This window comes from Salminus brasiliensis, chromosome 18 (assembly GCF_030463535.1).
Source record: "Salminus brasiliensis chromosome 18, fSalBra1.hap2, whole genome shotgun sequence".
Classification (NCBI taxonomy): domain Eukaryota; kingdom Metazoa; phylum Chordata; class Actinopteri; order Characiformes; family Bryconidae; genus Salminus; species Salminus brasiliensis.
Genome location: NC_132895.1, coordinates 21387567 through 21409138, shown reverse-complemented (window position 1 = coordinate 21409138; position 21572 = coordinate 21387567). Strand labels below are relative to the sequence as shown.

Genomic DNA, 21572 nt, shown 5'->3' with positions numbered 1-21572 from the left:
AGTATGGACTATGATTTAGAAATTTTATTTGTTTAGAAAAAAATAATAATGTAAAAGTTGGGCCAGGAAATGAGCTTGGTCTAATAGTATAATTTTAAAGTACTGGGTTAAGGGCTTTTAATGAACATGAACTGCCAAATAAGATAAGATTAATTGAAATGTGCTTCATTATATACATATATATACATGCTGGTTTCCTCTCCTAAACCATCAAGTGTTACCATCAAGTGCTGTTCTGCACTAACTCCTGAAGATGGCGTGGCATGCTTACGCTTCACTAGAGCAGTACAGTGCAGAGATTTACACATTTACAAGCTTTTCCTTCCAGACAGTTTTCTGTCAGCTGTGCACCGCTGTAGTTTACAGACGACCAAGTAAACGGCCCTGGAGTCTGCAGTGTTCACTTTCTGGGGACTGTGGGTGGAGCAGCCAGCACCCCATTTTCCAAGGACTGAGAGTCTGAAGTCTCTCCCCCATTTCACTATGGAACCCCTGGGTGGGGATGTCACCCAACTAACATTTCTGATGGTGCTTTACCAATAATCCAAATCATTCACTTTATCCAAGATGGAAAACATTTTTGCTAATTTGAGAGAATTGTTGTTTCCAGTTTCCTCCTTTTCTATTCAGTCTTCATTGGTGGGTTGAAAACCCAGTCACACTGAGCTTGTGATGGAGAGGATTGTGAAGAGGCGTAATATTTCATGCTAAACTGGCTTCTACCAGCCCGGTTATTAAAACCCTTTACTGAATGGTGTTGCCATTTTTCTGCCAAACTACAAAATAAAAGTCCAGTGAATCCTTTTATGCACTAATGCTGCAGTCTACACTTCATCCCCTCTCTCTCCCCCGTGTGCAGCAACATAAGGGAAATGAAACAGACATGTTTGCAGAGTGGATTTTATAATTCAGTATGTTTATCAGTGTTGCTATGTGGCAGTGATATGTGACCGTGGAACTGTAACCTGCATGTACACACTGCCATGCTCACAGATTTGATCAATATAATTATTTCCATATCTCACCGTCTATTGTTCTACTTTTCTAATACACACCTGCTTACAACATGACACCCTTAGGACCTTCTCAGAATGGCCATCTCAGGGAGGACTTTTCTGACATCTCCACACCATTACAGTAGTACAGGACATTTCCTAATCTGCACATACTTTTATAATTGGGATGTTTTTCCTCCCTATAGTATTTCCACTTGCTGCGAGCATAGTAACTGAATATTCTTTTAAAAGTTCTATAAATCTTTAAAAATCCCAGACATTCATAGATCATTTATTAGAGTTCTCAGGATGACTTCCCGACATCTTGTTCGTTACCAGGCCAAAATAACACTTGATTAATATTGAGAGGACAGCTGTTGTTTCATGTCTTGGTGATGAATGTGACCCATAGCACTGCAGTTCTGCTAAAGCAGGCTGTTTCATGTATAGAAATACAGTGTTGTTAAAAAAAAATAAAAAATAAAATAAAATAAAAAACAAGAATACATTTTAAACTCATCTTGTTTGTCTGGCTTAGATGAATGCATATAAATTATTACATTTAACTTAAAATAATAATGATAATAATTTGTATTATTATTATTATTATTATTATTTATTCATTTGTCCTTCCTGGTCAGGGTCGCCAGAATCATTGGATACAATACCCCCTGCCCACACTGGTCAGGAATACCCACTGGACTTGGCGCCAATCCTTTGCAGGGTACCACACCCAGTCACATTTAACTAATATATTTTTGCATTATTCTGAACACAGATGCACATTTAAGCATTCAGTAATATTTAAGATGAGACAATCAATTTGAATGAAAAAAATGTTTTACACTATTTCGTGATGGACTTGAAAGTGATACAGATCATCCAGATGAACAGCAGGTTTCTGTCTCTCATCCTCTTAAATTGTGCTCCTTTTATGGAATGACACTCAACTAGAGGGAAAGAAAATTAGTCATTATCTCAAAGAGATCTCATTCCCACCATCATTAATCACAACGCACTCCATCTGCTGCCTGTGTTTTTATCACGGTATGGCTCCTAAAGATAAACTACAAATAAGTACAATACAGTACAATCAGTGCCGCAGGCTCCCCTAGCCTAAATACTGCTAGCACAAAGTTAGCACAAATTGATAGGCTAACTGGGTTGGGTAGGGGCATCATATTTGTTAATATCCGGCAATAAATTGGAACCAGTACAGAAGCAGAACAGATGCCATACGTGAGTGTTGAGCGTTAAGTGTGTGTGTGTGTGAGTGCGTTTTAAATGGGCCTGCTCTCAGTGACAGGCAGAGGGCTGCTGTCAGCAGTCTGATGAGTTGTGCTCATGGCCGCTCCTGAGGGGAATGAGTGTACAGCTCTGATCCTGAGTCACAGGACAGACAGTCATACAGAGCCTGTCTCCTTCCCCAGCTGGACCAACTAAATGAACTTGTCTGGTCAACAGCCTCCTTGATCACGCACAGCTGAACCTCTAAATCCAACCTGTGTCCAAAAATCATCCAAATGCTGATCCCCACACCCCCAAAAAAACTCTTCCCATCATTGCGGAACATGTCTGATAGGTGAGGTCCACTAGATCCCCTCCACTAGACATATTGCGACGTAAAAACCTAATATCACGTCAGAATCAGAATCAGAATCAGAATCAGAATCTCTTTATTTCACCAAGTATGTTACCCATACAAGGAATTTGTCTTGGTGAGAGCAACACGCATGACAAGTAACAAAGAAACACAGAACACAGTCTTAAACTAAAGGAAAATGACACTAAACAATAAATAGGGTAGGGGATAAATTAAAAAAAAAAAAAAAAAAAAAAAAAAAAAAGTAGAAAGTACTAAAGGTAATAAAGGTAATAAAGAGCTGAAAAATATATTTACAGAAAAGAAAAGGACATCTGTACAGGTGTGCAAATAGTCATAGTGCAAAATAGGCAGAGTGCAAATAACTGTTCAGTCCGGTTTGGTACAGTTCAGTTGTAAGTTTAGAGGTTTGAGATGGATTTAGGTTACCAAACCAAAAACCTAACCTTAAAGCCTAGTTTTGATAGACCACCATTAGCTGCAAAGCATTTGTCATACAAGGATCATCACTATTTTAGCAATAGGAAGGTGCGGTTCTGTCTCTTCATACCCAGTAGTTCATACCTAGAGGGTGCTGCTTCCCACAACATACAGCGCATCCTTAAAATGCAGCCAAAACACACAAACATTTGTGTTTGCTGATACCCACGAGTTTAAGTTGCACTAAAGGACTTATAATATGAAGTGTGTGTTTTTGCACTGCTTTGCACTTGTAAAGTCACACCTCTGACTGTACAAGTTTATCATTTTGTGTTTAGACCATTTAAGTTCCAACAAGAGAAGAGCAGGGCCCACAATCTTCATTTCCTAGATGATAGATGTGGTCCAGAATATACAGTGGGGGAAAAAAGTATTTAGTCAGTCACCAATTGTGCAAGTTCTCCCACTTAAAAAGATGGAGTTAAAAAGTAATTGACATCATAGGTAGATCTCAACTATGAGAGACAAAATGAGAAACGATAATTCAGAAAATCACATTGTCTGATTTTTAAAGAATTTATTTGCAAATAATGGTGGGAAATAAGTATTTGGTCACCTACAAACAAGCAAGATTCCTGGCTGTCACAGACCTGTAACTTCTTCTTTAAGAGGTTTCTCTGTCCTCCACTCATTACCTTAATGGCACCTGTTTGACCTCGTTAACAGTTTAAAAGACACCTGCCCACAACCTCAAACAGTCACACTCCAAACTCCACTATGGTGAAGACCAAAGAGCTGTTGAAGGACACCAGAAACAAAATTGTAGACCTGCACCAGGCTGGGAAACTTAATCTGCAATAGGCAAGCAGCTTGGTGTGAAGAAATCTACTGTGGGAGCAATAATCAGAAAATGGAAGACCTACAAGATCACTGCTAATCTCCCTCGATCAGGGGCTCCACACAAGATATCAGGGGGGGGGCTAATGACCTGCAGAAAGCTGGGACCAACGTTACAAAGGCTACCGTCAGTAACACACTACGCCGCCAGGAACTCAGATCTCGTGTTCCCCTGCTTAAGCCAGTACATATCCGGGCCCGTCTGAAGTTTGCTAGAGAGCATTTGGATGTTCCGGAAGAGTATTGGGAGAATGTCTTATGGTCAGATGAAACCAAAGTAGAACTGTGATTTTCTGATTTTTTAGTTGAAGTCTACCTATGATGTCAATTACAGGCCTCTCACATCTTTTTAAGTGGGAGAACTTGCACAATTGGTGACTGACTAAATACTTTTTTTTTAATAGAAGTCCTTTAGTGTAATTTAGACTTGTGGGTTAATCAGCAAACACTTAAGTGAGTTTTAAAGGCCAGTCTTTTGAATGTGTTTTAAGGATGTGCTGTATGTTGTGTGAAGCAGCACACTCTAGATAGTACATTGGGTATAAAGGGACAGCCCTGCAGTTTTTACTGTGAGATAGGAAGGTGTGCAAAACACAAACACACTGAAACTGCTGTACAAACATTAAAGAAGGCATTGGATCACATCAAATAAGGCATGGCATATGAGAGCACAATCTGGTGAAACTGCCCTAGTTAAACTTATTTGATTGACACACAAGTGTTCTTTACACTTGATTACTGAATCCAACTGTATATCTGCACCACCTCGATTATCAGTCGCCTCTACACCTTGCTTTAATTTGATGAAATATTATTATTATTTTCTTCCACTTCACTCCTTTGTTTCATAACCGTCAGTCACTGAAGCCTAGGTGCTCTCCAGATGACACGGTGCAGTTCACTCAGAGGTGGGTAGAACAGCCTAAATCCATCTCAAAGTGATTTACTCTGGTGAAATAATGTCTCACGCAGAAGTAAAAGTACCTTTCCAAAAATAAAGCTAGGAGAAGAGGAAAAGTGGCAGGTCCAAAAACCTCTTAAGTGCGGAGTAACTTTCGGAATTGCAGAGGAACTTCTTAGCATCTATCAGCACAGACTGAAGACTGTTAGGCCCCATTTTTCTCTTCCTGCATAACCTTTAGGTCTAAATACAGCATTACAAACCTGAAAAGTGACCAATCACAGAGCAGTACACAAGCGGTCTCCAGCATAATGGTCCAGACCAGAGGTCAATAATAGGTAGATCACAGTCCGGGTCCAGATGCTGTCCTATCCAGACCTGGACTTATACTCAAGCACACGTGACGCTACTCAGCCAATCAGATTTGTGCATTATGACTAATGGTGCAACTCGGAGCTGTGTCCACAACTGAAAATCCAGATCACTATATATATGCAGTCACATTAATAGTGTTCAAGGAAAATAAACAAACAGGAAATAAGTAGATATTGCAGAAGAAGAGGAATTACAGTGCCTTTTTTTCTAGGATAAATCACAAATTTTCTTTGCATTTTACGCTTCAAGTTTTCAATACTTTCCCCATTTGCGTGCCTCTCTTTAATTTCCTTGTCTGTTTTGACCTCTATTTGACATGGGGGTGGTGTGGAAAAAAGACCTGGCCAAAATGGTGTTTTACTTTGTCATGAACGTCTTGAATTGAAGCGAGTGCCACTAAGCCCACCCATCATAACAGCCGTTAGCCAAGCTGGTCCACAGATATTCAGTTTTGGGGGGTTCTCAGTTTCAGACTGGCATACTTGGTAGTACTGACTTGGAAAGGCGGACTTGCGAGTAATTCTGCGGTTAAAACAGCATTCTGGGATATTTGGCTGTACTGAGTCCACACAAGTCACGCCCTGATGCATCCTTGATAACATGGGCAGAACAAGAACGCGTCCGGGCATTCAGACTAAACTTGGCTAGATGTGAACCTTTGAATGGAACAGTACTGCAGGGCTGCAACTGATGACATTTCACAAATCCACAGGAACACAAGCACAGACAAGAACGCAAATTGAGAATTTGCCTTTGTTTCGCTCGCCAGTTCGTGCCGGGAGCCCTTTCACTGGTAATGGACAGCTGCAGCTTGTTAGAAAGGCCCTCCCAGTAGCTATTAAAGCTCAGCTCTCACCAGCACGAGAGAGAGGATGCTAGTTTCCCTGCTAAGTAGCAAGAGCCTTCACAGAGATTCAAACTAGAGACAGTGTGTCATAACTAGAGTCAAGAAACAGCACTCAACAAAGTTGTTGAGATTTCTGATGTGAGTGGTGACCACAGTGGCACTGACATGGTAGTGACAAATTAGAGAGTTAAGTACCTTTACTGTCATTACACTTATACAGTACAGCAAAGCGGCGCAGCAGACCCAAATGTTGAACCTACAACCCTGTGATCAATAACCCAGCGCTCTTCAGGCTTCCTGAAGTCAGCATGTGTGCACCATGTCATTATTACTGCCGTGTTACGGATACTAATATCTGGTCAAAAACTGTCCTTTGGTCAGAAAGTGACAAATAGTGAATGGAGAACAGCAAAACAGGGTTGCCAAAACAGGGGTTTGTGCAGGTGCTGCTGGGTTGGGGTGTTGGGGGATTTATTGAGAAGGAAATGGCACTGTCAAATTAAATCAAATTTAGTATATTGCAACCTCATTTGTACAAAATGTGACAAAAGTTGATATATTATATAGTGATGAATTCAGTATCTGCTAAATAAATCATTACATGTGATACATGTTGCCACTGTAAGACACTTTAATACAGATTACAGTTAATAGGCAGCTAAATCATTCTTGGTGTCTAGAATTTCTTAATTGTGTTAAGCAAGTGATATGATTGGAGCAGCTTTCTAGTCTGAACCCAGTATGAAAGTATGAACCCAGGCTTTAAAAAAATAATGAAATTTGGAAACTAAAAATGTAAGCCTGGCCACAAAACCATTACCATTAAAAATGTGTAATTTAACATTAGCCTGTTCAAAATCCCAAGGGCCACTTAAGGCAAATAATTTAGGTTGGAGGGGTTAGGATGACACAAAAGGTTGGGAATGTTAAACCACAGGACTATTACATTAAATTAAATACTCTGCTATTATGAGTGGACACCTTACCAATTCAGCATTTAGTAACACCCCCTTTGGCAGACATCTTCCTCACAAAGTGCTTCTAGTTCTGCAATATTCTTGGGCTTTGTTGCTGCACATGAACATGAGGGCTATTCTAAAAGCTTCAGCTTGCATTTCGGGTAGTATTAAACAGCGGGTTTTGAGGTGTTTTGGATCATGATCTCGGCCTATATTCGGCGAAAACCCTTTTACCATCCACCCATGCAGTTTGTCCTGTGCCACTGTCTGCCACACAACACAAAACATAATAAACCCAAACCCATGTGAGGCCTGTATGGTTAGCCCAGTTAGAAACTAGAAAGTTTTGCCCATGGCTTCTATATTGGCCCCATATATGGATGCCCACCAGGGACCCACCAGGCTCAGTGGTGGGACCAGGAGGAGTTAAACATGGACCTCATCTGGGTTCAGATAAGAGTCACAGATTTTTCCTTTGTGATGACTCTTTCATGCAGATCACAGTAGAACAGTGCAGCACAACTCTGTTGTCAGCTGCACAATCCTGCAGATCCGCTGCTGTCGTATGAAGGTTTGCTTTGCTTTTCTGGGCAAACATACAGGCCATTCTATCCGGTAATCTTCTTGATCTTCTAGATCTTGCCTGGACTTCCACATTTCCCTTTAACTATTAATAGCATTTCAGATCATGGAAATTGTGAGCTGGAAGTGCTTTGATGTCTATTTTTAGTTTGCCCCTGATTTGTAGGCATCAATTAGCTTCCATATAATATCCACAGACAGCTAATTAGTGAAGAATTCTTGACCTGCCTAACCAGTTCCAACAAGCCAGTGAAGACTTAATGAGTTAATTAAGTTCTGAGACTTTACAATTGCAACAGTGTCAAACCTTTTTTTTTAGATTTTAGGTTTTAATTAAGAGATTGTGTTTATTTCTATTCAGTTCAAACATCAATAAAATGTGTTGATAGGCCAGGGGTGCCCAAACCTCTAGGAAATATAACTGTAAGTGCATCTGAGCAGGTCTTTGTGACTGCCAGTGCACATGAGATGGATGAGGATTTTAAACAGCAATCTGTCCATTCGACAGCTTGTTCACCAGAATAAGCAGAGCCATTTTGGCCTTACACTGACGTTTCCTTGAGGTCGTTAATGTCGTGTAAGTTTACAGTTTTGTGATTTAGCCCTTGTCAACATTAGGCTGGAGAAGCCTGGGGAAAACAGTGGAGTGTTGTATCTTGTGATTATGATGAGGATTATGATGATGTATTATTCTGTAATACTTATCCCAAACACTTCATCTACAAGAGCAGGTCTGGAAAGATGACCCTTATGGCACTCCAGCAGATCTTGTGGCAAATGACTAATTAAGTGTTGGAGTGGGGCATGCTGTGAATCTTAATGATGAGAGCTATCTCGGGCTGGGAGGATTTCACTGTATTACATGGAATATGAGGAAGGGAATCAAACCGTTAACTGCAAATGTAGCTGGACCGCTTGCCTCGCTTTGAAAGAAACTGTCACCAATTACATCGGCTAAAGGTGTCGCTAAAGGGAAAATCTTGCCATTTTCCTGACTGGTCGGCTTCACAGCTTTGTAGAAAACAGCAAAGTGTGCAAAAAAGTCTGTCGACGCAATAAAATGCAGCACAGCAATCTATCAAGTGGAACGTGAGGGGCTGCCGAGCAATCAAACCTGTCTGCTGCAGAACGGCCCACACCCTCCACAAGCGAGTGTTAATGCACAAAGTGTGTCCATGAGAGCGCAGTCACACGCTGAGAGCGCCGCTTGCTATGAAACAGCAAAAACAAAGCGTACAAATTGGCTCTCGTACACATGCTGAGAAAATGAAGCCAATGGGCGTCAATTTAAGGCACACAAATGAAGCCAATTAGCTATTTGCTTTCTATTGAGCACAAGGGCCTCCTGTAGTAGCTCAGGTTCTGATGGGTTCAAAAGACCATCAGTCCTAGCCTAGCAGCAACAGACCCTCCGGCCCCTGAATCAAAAATAATGCAAGTCAATCACTTGGTAACGAAAGGCCAGGTGGAAGAAAGGCGCTGGCTGAGTGTGCAGGCCATGGTAGGAGAGCATGGCTCGATTTGCTCCAATACCACCAGGCAACTAGCACAGTCATGGCCGACTGAATGCTGCAGCCAGCTGCCCCCCAGAGCTAGCCAGCGGGGCAAATTCTTTAAAAAATTAGAATTAAGCTAAGGGCCCAATTCACTGCAGTGATTGATATCCTCAGCTAGGCGTCACATGCCTATTATTATATATACCATTATATAACCCATATTTTAGCAAGTTCACAGTACACAATGTTAGCCCTAATGTTCCACTCGCCAGCAGTTTTTGCAGATGAAAGATCAATGGTAAATCAGAGTTTGCTCAGGGCTGGCTCCATCACTTTTTGGGAACTGTTCAAAGATGTGATCCGAGATCCTGCTGAGAGCTCACCAATGCCTCGCTGATTCCTCAAAGACGTCCGAAAGAGATCTAGCATGCTAAATATCTGGACCTGCTTTGGAGTCCAAATCCAGCAGCATGAAAAACATTGTCATCCGGTTGTGACTGGCAGGGAGTGTGGTGACGAGCTACAGCCAATGAGAGCAGTGCAAGACACCAAGTAAAGGGAAACCCCGGGGGAAAGGTTGTACATTAACAACAAGCATGGCTAAAAGAAGAGTTCTGCGGCCTGTTTGGACTCTGTAAAAATAAACTTGAATTGCTCATTTCTTACAGACATCTGTTTTGGAATGTGTCACACATGATATATACAATGTTACTGCTCATGTGTGGGAAATGCATTTGGAAGCTATGACAGATTCATTGGCGATTGAAATATCTTGTGATTAAATGTGGTGTGCAAACCACAATGACTTCCTCAAACCAAGATTCACAACTACAAGGCAAACTGACAAATTTAGAAGTCATGTAGTGTGTAAACTGAATTAGACAAAATTGTCAGGAGTGAAAACATTAGTTTAGCCTGGTGGGCTAGGTGGGCTTAATTGTGACAGACTGGAGGCTAGTCGGTTAAAAAGCCTCTTCAGACCAGAAAAGCTTTCCAATAATTGAATGCAAATATTTGCATCGAAAAGTTTTTTTTCATATATTCTGTGGACTTTTACATATAAAGAAACAAATTATTTATCAATGGCTGTGGAAAAGCATGGACAGTGTCTTTCAAAAGTAAAGCAACCACAGGTCTAGCACCTCTGCTGGCTGGGTGCAGAATTGTGTGTAGCTTCGCACATCCCTACGTTTCAATGACAAAACAGCCAATTTCCACATCTCACTCCCGTCCCCCTCCCCACCTCCCCTCCTAGTCTGTCTTGCAATCACCAGTGTATAATTCCAGCTCTTAGTTTTTCCTGTGCTAATACTGGCCCATTTTGTTTAAATTTGTTTCCACATGTTATTCTGCTGTATTGTAAGAAGGTGGGATTACACTTAGGAATGAAGTGATTGACAGCCATGGCTGACTTAAAACATTACACTTACTGGACAAACTGGGAATCCAGGGGAAAGAATCTGCTCTGCTTCTGCGCTGTAACCTCAATGAAGGCGGTCTGAGACACACACTTGATCTGGGAGAAGGGGCGGGTCTATCAAATGAGTACAACAGTCTGGCTCTGCCTCTGGTCTCTGCTGCACAGGTTCTGGTTGCAAATTTGACACATGACGGACAGTTTTAAAGTAATAAAGGTGTGAATTCTGTGTTTTACACCAAAATTCAAAAAGAAATGATTGAAGAACACATAGGATGAGAGAGAAGAACTCACTTTCATGATAACAGTTTTCAGGATGAATCTTGAGAAATTTTTGTCTGAGCTGTGAGAATGTGTAGACGATATGGGATATGGGAATATGAGAAGGTGGCCAAAAGCTTGTCCTACTTGAACCGGTTTACCTAAAAAAAAAAAACATACATGAAGAAGCAGTCTGAGGCAGCTGTTTGCAGATGTTTAAGTGATGCTAAATTCCATTCTGTTTACTTGCTAGCTACATTAGCTTTATAGCTCCAGAGCAAAACTACAGACACAAACACCAAACGTGAATTGGCGGATGTACGACCTTTGAAGTAGGGCTGGGCGATATGGTAAAAATACTATATCACAATATTTAAAGACATCTGCTGCACTTCATCCAATTAAACCAGTCTAATTACACTGTGTAATGAAAGTTGCAGTTGGTCAGTGTTCATAAAGCACTAATATCCTCCATATGCTTATAAAAAATAACAAAATTGATCACGTTACGATAAAATAATCATACTGCCCAGCTCTGCTTTGAGGTATTTGGAGGTATTTTTCCCAGAACTGTTGCTTTAACACACATACAGATCCATGTTAGCAATCCTGCTGTTGTGGCATATTTCAGCCTTGCCTTCAGTATCGGTGTAGCTAATTAACGATGTTATGCCATTAGCCTTACTGTTGGCTAGTATAAGGAAAGAAAGGTGTTCAGCTTTTTAGTCTGGTTTAGCTCCGGAGTGTGTGCTGAGTAGAATGAAATGCTGAGATGAACAGACAGATGGACTGACTGACGAGCAGCAGACAAAGAAAAGAGGACAGGATCAGCTCAGTGGTCAGAAGAACAGACATGATAAAATTTCTCAAAGAGTCAAAGAGTGAGAGAGAGAGAGTGAGAGAGATTTCGGGGGCTTTTTGGATAAGAGAATGTGTGTAGGGCGTGCTGGTATCGATCACGACTTCGTTTAAACTTATTGATCTCTGTGGGGGCGATGTGCAGACTGCGGGAAAGGCTCGGCTTACTCGGAGGTCATGAATATTTGAATACCTGACATTGGGGCATTACAGAGTGGCAGGGTTAGACTTTGAATATTCATGTCTAATTTATCACCAGGTACTGTTGAGGCTGAGGTTGAGACAGAGGGACTGAGAGATAAATAAGGGAGAGAGAGAGTGTTGGCTTAAGTATTTCCAAAGCTCTCCTTGAGGAAGGCCAGTATTTAGAGTTATCATTCAGTACCTAGTGTATCTAATCAGTCCTTCATTAAAGTAAATCAGCTGAGCTGCTGGTGGAACCAAGCAAATCACAGAGGTAGAAGGAAACATGTTTGGTTGAATCCCCCTCTCCTTCTACCTGTGTTCTTCTCCTTGTGTCCTTCTACCAGTCTCTTTTAACATGTGTCCTTCACATGGTGTCCTTCAAGCTGTTCTTCTAACCAACATATATAGTATGTTACCTAAATACATATATAGTTATAGTTACAGTATAGTTACATACATAGTTATAGTTATAATTACAGTTTCTTAGAGGTGTGTACAGCATTGTATATGGTTTTATATATATATATATATATATATATATATATATATATGTGTGTGTGTGTGTCTGTGTGTGTGTTAACAGTGAATATATGTATTGCAAGATAGACATAAATGCTTTGGAAACAACTTAATATGGCCATCCTGGCAAAGCTTCGAGTTGAAAGTAAGAAGAGGAATAATACATAGTGTGAGTAAAAACATTAGTTTATAATGTAATGTATGACATTTAACACATATAGTTAACAAATACAGTTAATCATACTGTTATTGTCTAATAAACCTGTAACAGTAACTTTATAGAAGCAGCAGGCAGCAAAAAAAGTCTTACGATATGAAGAGATTTTAGAGATTGTGGAGCATTTATATTGGTCCTTTTATTGTGAAATACTCACACAATATAATGGAATATAATCGAATGTGAAAACACTTTTTAATCATTTGTAACTTAAAGGGCCCATATTAAGAATTTATTTCCATGTGTTTTAAAAATAAAAGAGTTAGATATAGTTTCTAAATATTGTTCAAGCTTCAAAATGTACCGTTCACAGTTTATAAGGGATATTAAGACAAAAACGGCTGAATTCATGATTTTTTGTGATGTCCCTAAAATGTTTTACATACACACTGATCAGCTATCACATTAGTACCACCTGCCTAATATTAAGTCTCTTGGTGCCGCCACAACAGATCGAAGCATTCAAGGCATGGACTCCAGACAACCTCTGAAGGCCTCCTGTGGTATCTGGCACCAAAGACATTAGCAGCAGATTCTTAAGTCCTGTAAGTTGTGAGGTGGGGCCTCCATGGATCACATCAATAAACATGAAGTGCCCAGGACCCTGTTGCTGGTTCACCAGTTGTCCTTCATTGGCCCACTTTTGATAGTTTTAGCCCTTGTTAAACTGGCTAAGATTCTTAGGCTTGCTCACTTTGTCTGCTTCTAACACATCACCTTCAGGAACTGTTCTCTTCCTGCCTAATATATCCACCCTCTAACAGACATCACTGTTGATGAAGCTAATCAGTGTTTTACACATCACCTGTCAGGGGTGCTAAGGTTATGGCTGATCCGTGTATCTGCCTATTCATCCATTTATATAAGGAGTGTTTCTGCCAAGATTTCTGAGGGACAATACATCCAAACAAAAAGATCCAATCAGAGCAGAGCTCATTAGCATATTGGTTAAAGGCACAGTAACACAAACAAAAACACCCTGTATAATTGTTAGAGATAAACATGGGGTGGAAACTGTTCTTTAGAAGTGATTTGGGAAATTAATTTCCTAATAGGAAAATGACATTTTAATATAGTCATTACAATGAAGCTGTAATGTTGAGCTGAGTAGGGAGAAGAAGAAAGGGAAAGAGGATAAAGAAGGATGGGGGGGGGAAGGGGTTAGGAGATAAAACTAAGCAGGGCTGCTACGACAAGCTCGGGTGAGAGACATTGATTTGAACAGCCGCTGATAAAGAGTGACAAAGTGAGTGGCAGCCGTGAGAGAGGATCTGCCTCTAATCCTTAAGTGCTGAAGTAGTGTGACTTAATCAAATACAGATATAAGCACTTCCCACACAGTGCGTCATATTTCACCATTCAGATCTCACGTGACTCATGCATACCTTCACATCTGCTGCGGATTTCAGATGATGAGCGAATGAACGGCTTCCTGCCTTTTGTTTTCCCCCTGACTCATTCATTCTTCCCTTAAGATCATCCATGCACCAGCGTGCTGCAGATGCTGCACACCTCAGATCCAGAAGAAGCCCAGTGTAAACCCAAAAGGCCATCCTTCAGTTCCAGCTCCAACATGTGCCGAGACCTGTGCACAGACAATTAGCAGTACAGGGGGCTCAAGAGGTACAAAGGGTACCTGTAACATGAATGAAGGCTTTAATGTTTAACTTCAAATGGAAGTAGCCTGAAAGCACTAGGGAGTTTAAACCTGGTCTCTAGTATGGGAATTAAAGTGTTACCCCCAGTGATACTGAACTGCTTTAAGTGAAGGAGTTCCTTTAAGCGGTGATGTCCTCACAGAACAGTTCATTAAAATGGCACCACCATAAGGTCTAATTGGTGTTTAATTTAACATATTCTTCTGAATGGTTTGCACAGAGAGACATTATCTGGGCTTACTCTACAGGTGGTGTGGACAGAGTTGAAGGAGTGGGTGGAATATACATGTGTAATTCTGCATCTATAATTTATATAGAAGCTTCTCTAATGATGTCCATCCATCCATCCATCAATCTTCTTATCTGCTTCGTCCTGGTCAGGGTCCGCTCAGGTCCAGAGCCTACCTGGAAACTCACAGCTAGGGGCATATATACCCTCACACACTCACAGCTAGGGGCATATATACCCTCACACACTCACAGCTAAGTTTCTTTTTATTTTATAATTTGTTTGTTGATTCCTAATTTGGTACTGCCAGTTATTATGCCCGTTCGTAGCTTCCCCTAGTACTAGCAGTGCTCCCGACACTAGGAGGATAGGACTTAACATGTCTCCCCTGATACATGCAAAGCCGGCCACCATCTATTTTTAAAAATTGCCAGGCAGCCAATATGCTCAGAGAAAGAGCGCCATCTACCAACCTGGAGAAAGCATGGCCAATTGTGCTCTATCAGACTCCGGCTGCAGATGACACATTTACATTACATTTAAGGCATTTAGCAGATGCTCTTATCCAGAGTGACTTACAAAAGTGCTTTGCTATTTACCCCCAAAAAACCTCAGCTAGTTTGAATAGACTAAAAATTCAAAGATACCTTTAAGCTTAGAGATGACTAAACACAAGCCAATATGGACACCATAATATTCTACTCTTTGCTCAAGTACTCTTGGAATAGGTGGGTCTTCAGTCTGCGTTTGAAGAGTGGCTCCGCTGTTCGGACACCCAGGGACGTTCGTTCCACCACTTTGGTACCAGGACAGAAAAAGGTCTGGACGCTTGTCTTTCATGGATTTTGAGGGATGGCGAGTCAAGACGAGCCGTACTTAAAGCTTGAAGGGCTCTTGGTGCAGATCGGCTTTTGACCATTGCCATCAAGTACGAAGGGGCTGGTCCATTCTTGGCTTTGTAGGCCAGAGTCAGGGGTTTGAATCTAATGCGGGCAGCAGCTACAGGAAGCCAATGAAGAGGACGCAGCAGTGGAGTGACATGGCTGAATTTAGACACTGTAGTACTAGAACAAAACTCATGCAGACCGTGACCAGAGACAGGATCCAAGCCACAACCTTAGACCTTTAAAGCTTCTCAAATGTTACTGAAGTTAAATATTTGTCCATGTAAACAGGACTGTAAATGGACTAGTCTTTTTCACAGCTCTTGTGATGTCTTGTTCTAAACGTTTTCAGACTACTGGGTACATTTAAACGTAGTTACTGTCGTCAGTCCGTTGGATTCTTGTGCATCTCAATTTATAGTTTTGATTAAAACACTCAGCCTAATTCACACCACTGTAAAATAAAACAGCCCACAGATGTGCTAGTTCAGGTTTGTTGTGAGGAGAAGTACCACCATTTTTTTTTGCTATACCGCACACAACCGTCACACTTAATAATAAAATACATTTTACTTTTATTTGTTGAAATATGTACTTTTATATCCTTCCTATATGCATTGAACCCTTTAATGCCAAGTGTATAACACTCAAGACATATTTTAATGTTTGAGACCTTTGCCAGTGATAATTAAATAATAAATGATTAAAAATAATTATTAAATGAAATGATTAAATATTAAATAAACATTATTATGATTATGATTATTATTATTAATTAAATATATAAGAAAAAAATGGTCACAGGTGGAAAAATGCAAATACTGGCAATACTACAGTAATTATGCTCTTGTTTTCTGGCTCTTTATGGGTCTTTTAAGGATACATCGTAGCTTTGCCGCCCGTCGTCCCAAGTTTTTCCTCGTAGAAAGTCAAATCTTGTTGTATCTCCATCTGTAGCGTCACGCTGTTTGTTCTGAGAAGTACTGACAGTAAACACAATGTACTCATAATGTACGACGTAATTAATCACAACAGAGGAATAACATATCACACTAGCCCTCCTCTCGCAGCCACCACCACCAATAATGTCACACTCACATGCATGTCTTTTATACACAGAAGTGGCTCATTCTATATCACAGCTAAACAAACACCAGGTCTGGCCATTTTTATTTCTTGCTTGGTGATTCATGCCCTGGCATACACACACACACACACACACCATACACACACATACACAAGCTCTCACGTTTACAGCTGTCCATGGTTACAGCTAACAGTAAATCAATAAGCTCTGTGTGTTTAGAGTGCTGTCCTGGGCTTCATCTCCACTGATCAGGCTGATCTTTGAAGAAACCCACGCAGAACTCTCTGCAACTCCTGACTCATAAACAGCGACATCATTCATGTATTTATTTTTAAACAATGCAGTTTCTTTCTTTTTGTAGTATTCCCATCCCTGCTGAATCCCATGTCTTTATTTCATCATCTTGAGGGGAAAGGCTTTGAAAAAAAAAAAAAAAAAAAAAAAAAAAAAGAGATATCTGTCGTTTGCTCTGTAACACTCACCAGAGTCGTCGTTCCCTTCTAGCACCAGTGGCCTGTGGGTACCACTGTTATGCTGTTGTGAGGCACTCAAACATTGTGGGATGTTGTGGGCTGAGAGCCGCCATAGTGAAGGTGTACTGAGATGGTGTGCTGGACCACTTGCGCATTAAAGGCAGTCACTTTGTTGTTGTTTTTTTACCACGTCCCTACTCAGGCATCAGCTGGCAGACAGTGGTAGCTTCCTCTTTGTGCCACATCTAAGCAGTGTGGCCAGAGTTCCAACTTTCACTGGGAACATTCAGGCCTTTGCTCTCTTTGTTCACATCCTTTTCCTTCTGTGTGTGAGGCAGTGATCCCCATTAACTTGAATAATTCTAACATTCATTATCTTCATCTACTGTGGTATCTTTCAAGGGGTGGACACATTAGGCTGCAAGTGAACAGTCAGTTCCTGAAGGTGACGTGTTAAAAGCAGGACAAATGGGTAAGAGTAAGAATCTGTGCCACTTTACCACAGGCCAAATTGTGACGACTAGACGACTGGGTCAGAGCATCTCCAAAATGGCAGGCATGACCCCAGTCTTGTGGGGTTTTTCCAGTATGCAGTGGTCAGTACCTACCAAAAGTGGTTTAAGAAAGGACAATCAGCGAGTCGGCACCATGGGCACCTAAGACCTGTGAGGCCCCACCTCACATCGTACAGAATCTGCTGCAAATGTCTTGTTGCCAGACACCACAGGACACCTTCAGAGGTCTGGTGAAGTCCATGCCTTGAATGGTCAGATCTGTTGTGGCAGCACAATGGGAACCTACTGAATGTTATGGCAAGTGATGCTAATGGGTAGAAAGGATGGATGGATGGAATGAAAGCTCCTTATCTAGACAGTAAAACACTGCTATTAGAATAAACATTAATAAAAGTCATAAAAATAGTAGTGGTTTTACATCACGGTGTTCATTAAAACACGTCCAAAGTTCTCCTCGTGGGAGTCTAGTATTTTTTTTTTTTTTTTTAGAGTTCTCATCCAACACCTGGTTTGATAAATCAGTGCTTAATGATGTTAAATAAAGTTAGCTGGTGATGGAATTAAACAAATCCACACACTTGCTGAAAGGGGCGCACAGGAGAAATCCAGCACCAAGTTCTTCAAACTAGCTTCCAGGATCTCAACTACTTTCTTTAAAATGACAACTTCTTGATAGTCCCCCTCATTTAAAAAGGACTTCTGACAATTCAAATGACAAGACCCAGGCAGCCAGTTTGTTATCCTTCCTTTATTTCGCTTCCATTTTCTGTTTCCAATGATAAAAGAACACAAGGTTACGCTGAATTAGTATCTGCATGTCTTCTAACTGGTACAGTTCTCGTTATCAAAACATATGAAAGGAGAATAACTTCACAGAAAAGAAAGGATGCAATGAAAAGATAAGATAACAAACACTATCGTCTCCAGCAAGCCTGTAAGATTAGTTCCACTCCCCTCCAGCATGATCCCAATTATTAATGCATACGTTTCTGAATTCAAGCGCATTGCATTTCAGCTCAAACAAGTTCATGAAATTGGAAACAGGATTTATTTATATATAAAATAAACACTTGAAATAGCCTTATTGTTCAGTATGTAAACACAATCTACTTACAATGCCAAGTAATGTTCAGATATCACCAGGGCAACTGATGGATTTCTACTGCCTGGACCTATGTAGCTCAGAAGCTTGGGCTAAAGAACAATGAACGACACCACAAAGACCCAATACTGGTGAGTGTTATGGTCACAAGTGAAAACACGGAGATCTTCGAGAGCTTTAGAGAGAGCTTTAGAACCCCAACTCCCCTCTAGGTCCCACCAGAACTCAAACGAATACGAAAGCAGCTTTCCCTCAAACCCCCCTTGTGCGCATTGTGATGAAACGAGAAGAACGTATCTACCAACTCCAGATGTAAACAGGGCTTCATAAAGTGGCCAAGTCAACATGAATGTGCTTGGTTCAGTGAGTTCGAAACAAGCTATTAGTGTGACCACTGTGCTAGCCTTCATGTGAGTCAGTGAGTCCAGTTTGACCCCCACTAGTGCACAATAAACTCAGAGCGTACCCCTAACGCACAACAGTTCTACTGAATCGATTTCCGGTTTGTGGCGATGAGCTGAAATGGATATGGTTCCACCTGACTTAGCTAGCTGTTCTGTTTGGAGATGTTTCATGATAAGAGGTTAGAAGATAAAAGCAGTTATCCAATCTGTTAGTCCCCAAATTAGCGACGTTCCGCAGCCGAAGTAGTCCGGATGCAGCCTAATGGATTATCGATACTCCACCATTCAAGTGTAGCGCCTAGTGCTTTCAACAGCCTGCTCTTACAGATCACTTACGTTTGATTCACAGCTACAAAACATAACACTTCAAACGAGAAAGTTCCAGTGTCAGTGCTCTATTGAGCGAAGGAAAATAAAAGACGGCAACAGAGTGAGGCTCCATCTGGGCCACGATCCAAGGCATGGTACGCTTTTCTACCGGGTGGAATGTAACGAGAGCGGCGTGATGCGTTTACGTTTAAGGGGCAAACTGGAGGAGTGACGTGAGGAGAAGGTTGCCCTCTATCACCGTGCTCTAACTGCATGAGCTCAGACTCCCCACGTTCTGCAGGCGCTCCTGAACACATCTAATCATCAATCCTTGTTGTGATTGCTGGAGTTCAGCCAGGACCGCCTCAGCGCGTAGTGAGCCTGCACTTTAGCTCTGCCTAATGCACACCAAGAGACCACAGCAAGTGTATCGGGCTAATGCTAACATGTTGGTCTTGTTACAGGGTGACTGTGGCAGTTTTTTGTTGTTGTTTTTTTTTAATTATCTAATATTGCATTTTTGGTCAATTCCAGCCAATAAGACGTGAAGAAGCATCGGTGAATCTGGTAAATGTTAAAAAGGCTTGCTTATAGTGGTAGAGAGAGCGGAGATTAATTTGAAAAAAGGTTATATGAGCACTGGGCTGAAGATCTAATGCTTCGGTTTTGGTTAATTCAACACATCAGGGAAAAGCCCCTCAAAGTAGGGTTTTTTCATTTTTTAGTTAATGTACAAAGATGAAGGTGATGCTCTATTTTCTTTCTTGTGCAAAACTAGGCTTACATGTAATTACGCCTGTGTTAATTATTGCTTGTTTTTTTCCCCCCCATAATAAATCTCTCCTCCACTACATTCATGTATCTAGTTAGACGACTGACATAAACATTAATAGAACACTCACTCAATGTTAATGTAACTACTTCCCAGCTCATGGATGATTACCTCTAGCGATTATCATTACAAATGACAGATGATTATATCAGATGAGCGCAGAAAATGCGAAACTCTCGCGCACCCGATGCACAAACACCCATTTCCAGATACATTAGGCAGTGACTGTGTTCAGATCATTTGAGACTTTTCTCCTCCAAAAATAGGCTTTTCTCCCTCCCTCCCTTTATGTTCTAATAATTGTGTGTGTTTGTGTAGTGCTGCTGCATGTGCCTTGTGTGTGCTTTTATGAATGTGCTTCAATGTGTATGTGTGTTTGTGTGTTTGTGTGCTTACAGGGACTGACGCCATTAATGTCAGGTTAACATTTTGATTCCCCAGGCTGCCTCTCTACTCTGTAATCTCCAGGATCAGGTCATCTCCCTCCAGGCTGCTGTCAGCCTTCACATACACTTTGGCCACAGTGCCAGACAGTGGCGAGTTGACCACTGTCTCCATCTTCATGGCGCTGAGCACGCACAGAGGCTGGCCCTTCTCCACCTTCTGGCCCTCCTTCACCTTCACCTCCACCACCTTCCCAGGCATAGGCGCACCCACCTGCCCCCGCACGTCCTTCAGAGCCTTCGGGTGGAAGTGCATCTCCTGCAAGAACACACAGTAAGACGACAACAGCAGCTGAGTGTACAGCCATAAGGTTTCAACAAACCAAAAGAAAAATGGGAAACATATCTGGGGAGTGGTGAACTATGATGGCTCTGGCTGTATCAGTCTTTCAAATTAAAAGGCAATTCTGTATCAATCTATCAGACCAAAGGTCAACCTGTATCGATCTATCAGACCAAAGTTCAATTCTGTACCAATCTATCAGACCAAAGTTCAAACCTGTACCAATCTCAGACCAAAGTTCAATTCTGTACTAATCTTTTAGACCAAAGTTACCTGTACTGATATATCAGGCCAAAGTTCAATATTGAATAGATATATCAGACCAAAGTCTATTTCAAGACAAAGTGTTCAAAGCACAAAGTGTTCAGCACATCTTGAAAGGAAGGAAATTAATACATTTGTCACAGCAGAATAATCCCACAACATTTGCTTCTGGATGTCTCGTTTTATTAAAAACAATGATATGAATCCTAATTTACTTTGACTGGCACAACACTGAATATTGCTAGATATGCAGTTGTATCTGTCTCACTGGAGTGTGACTTTGCATCCTTGATCAGACAACGTTGCTTTAAAAACATCATGTCCAGCATACCAGCATGTGTCATTTCTCAGGCATATGCTGGTAGATGCATATGTGGGCGAGGCCACTGAGTCAGAGTGACCACGGTAACACATGTTATTGTATACATGGTTACACCAGTGTGTGTCATGGCACAGCTCTGGCTGGAACAGTTGCAAACAATAACTGAAACAATGTCAAGGGCATTTTCAGGCACCGTCTCTGTGACTTTCCTTAACAAAGTCTGAGTTGAGCATA

At 41.2% G+C, this 21572-nt stretch overlaps 1 protein-coding gene across 2 annotated transcripts in view; it reads right to left on the bottom strand.

The window, feature by feature from the left end:
- Positions 1–18109: 18109 nt before the first annotated feature.
- Positions 18110–21572, bottom strand: part of pcxa (pyruvate carboxylase a) — a 188635-nt gene continuing 185172 nt past the window's right edge. For both annotated transcript variants that reach the window (XM_072661594.1, XM_072661595.1), the window contains exon 21: positions 18110–20728. In XM_072661594.1, coding sequence (XP_072517695.1) covers positions 20477–20728 — 252 coding nt within the window. In that variant the 3' untranslated portion in view covers positions 18110–20476. The remainder of the gene's footprint in view (positions 20729–21572) is intronic.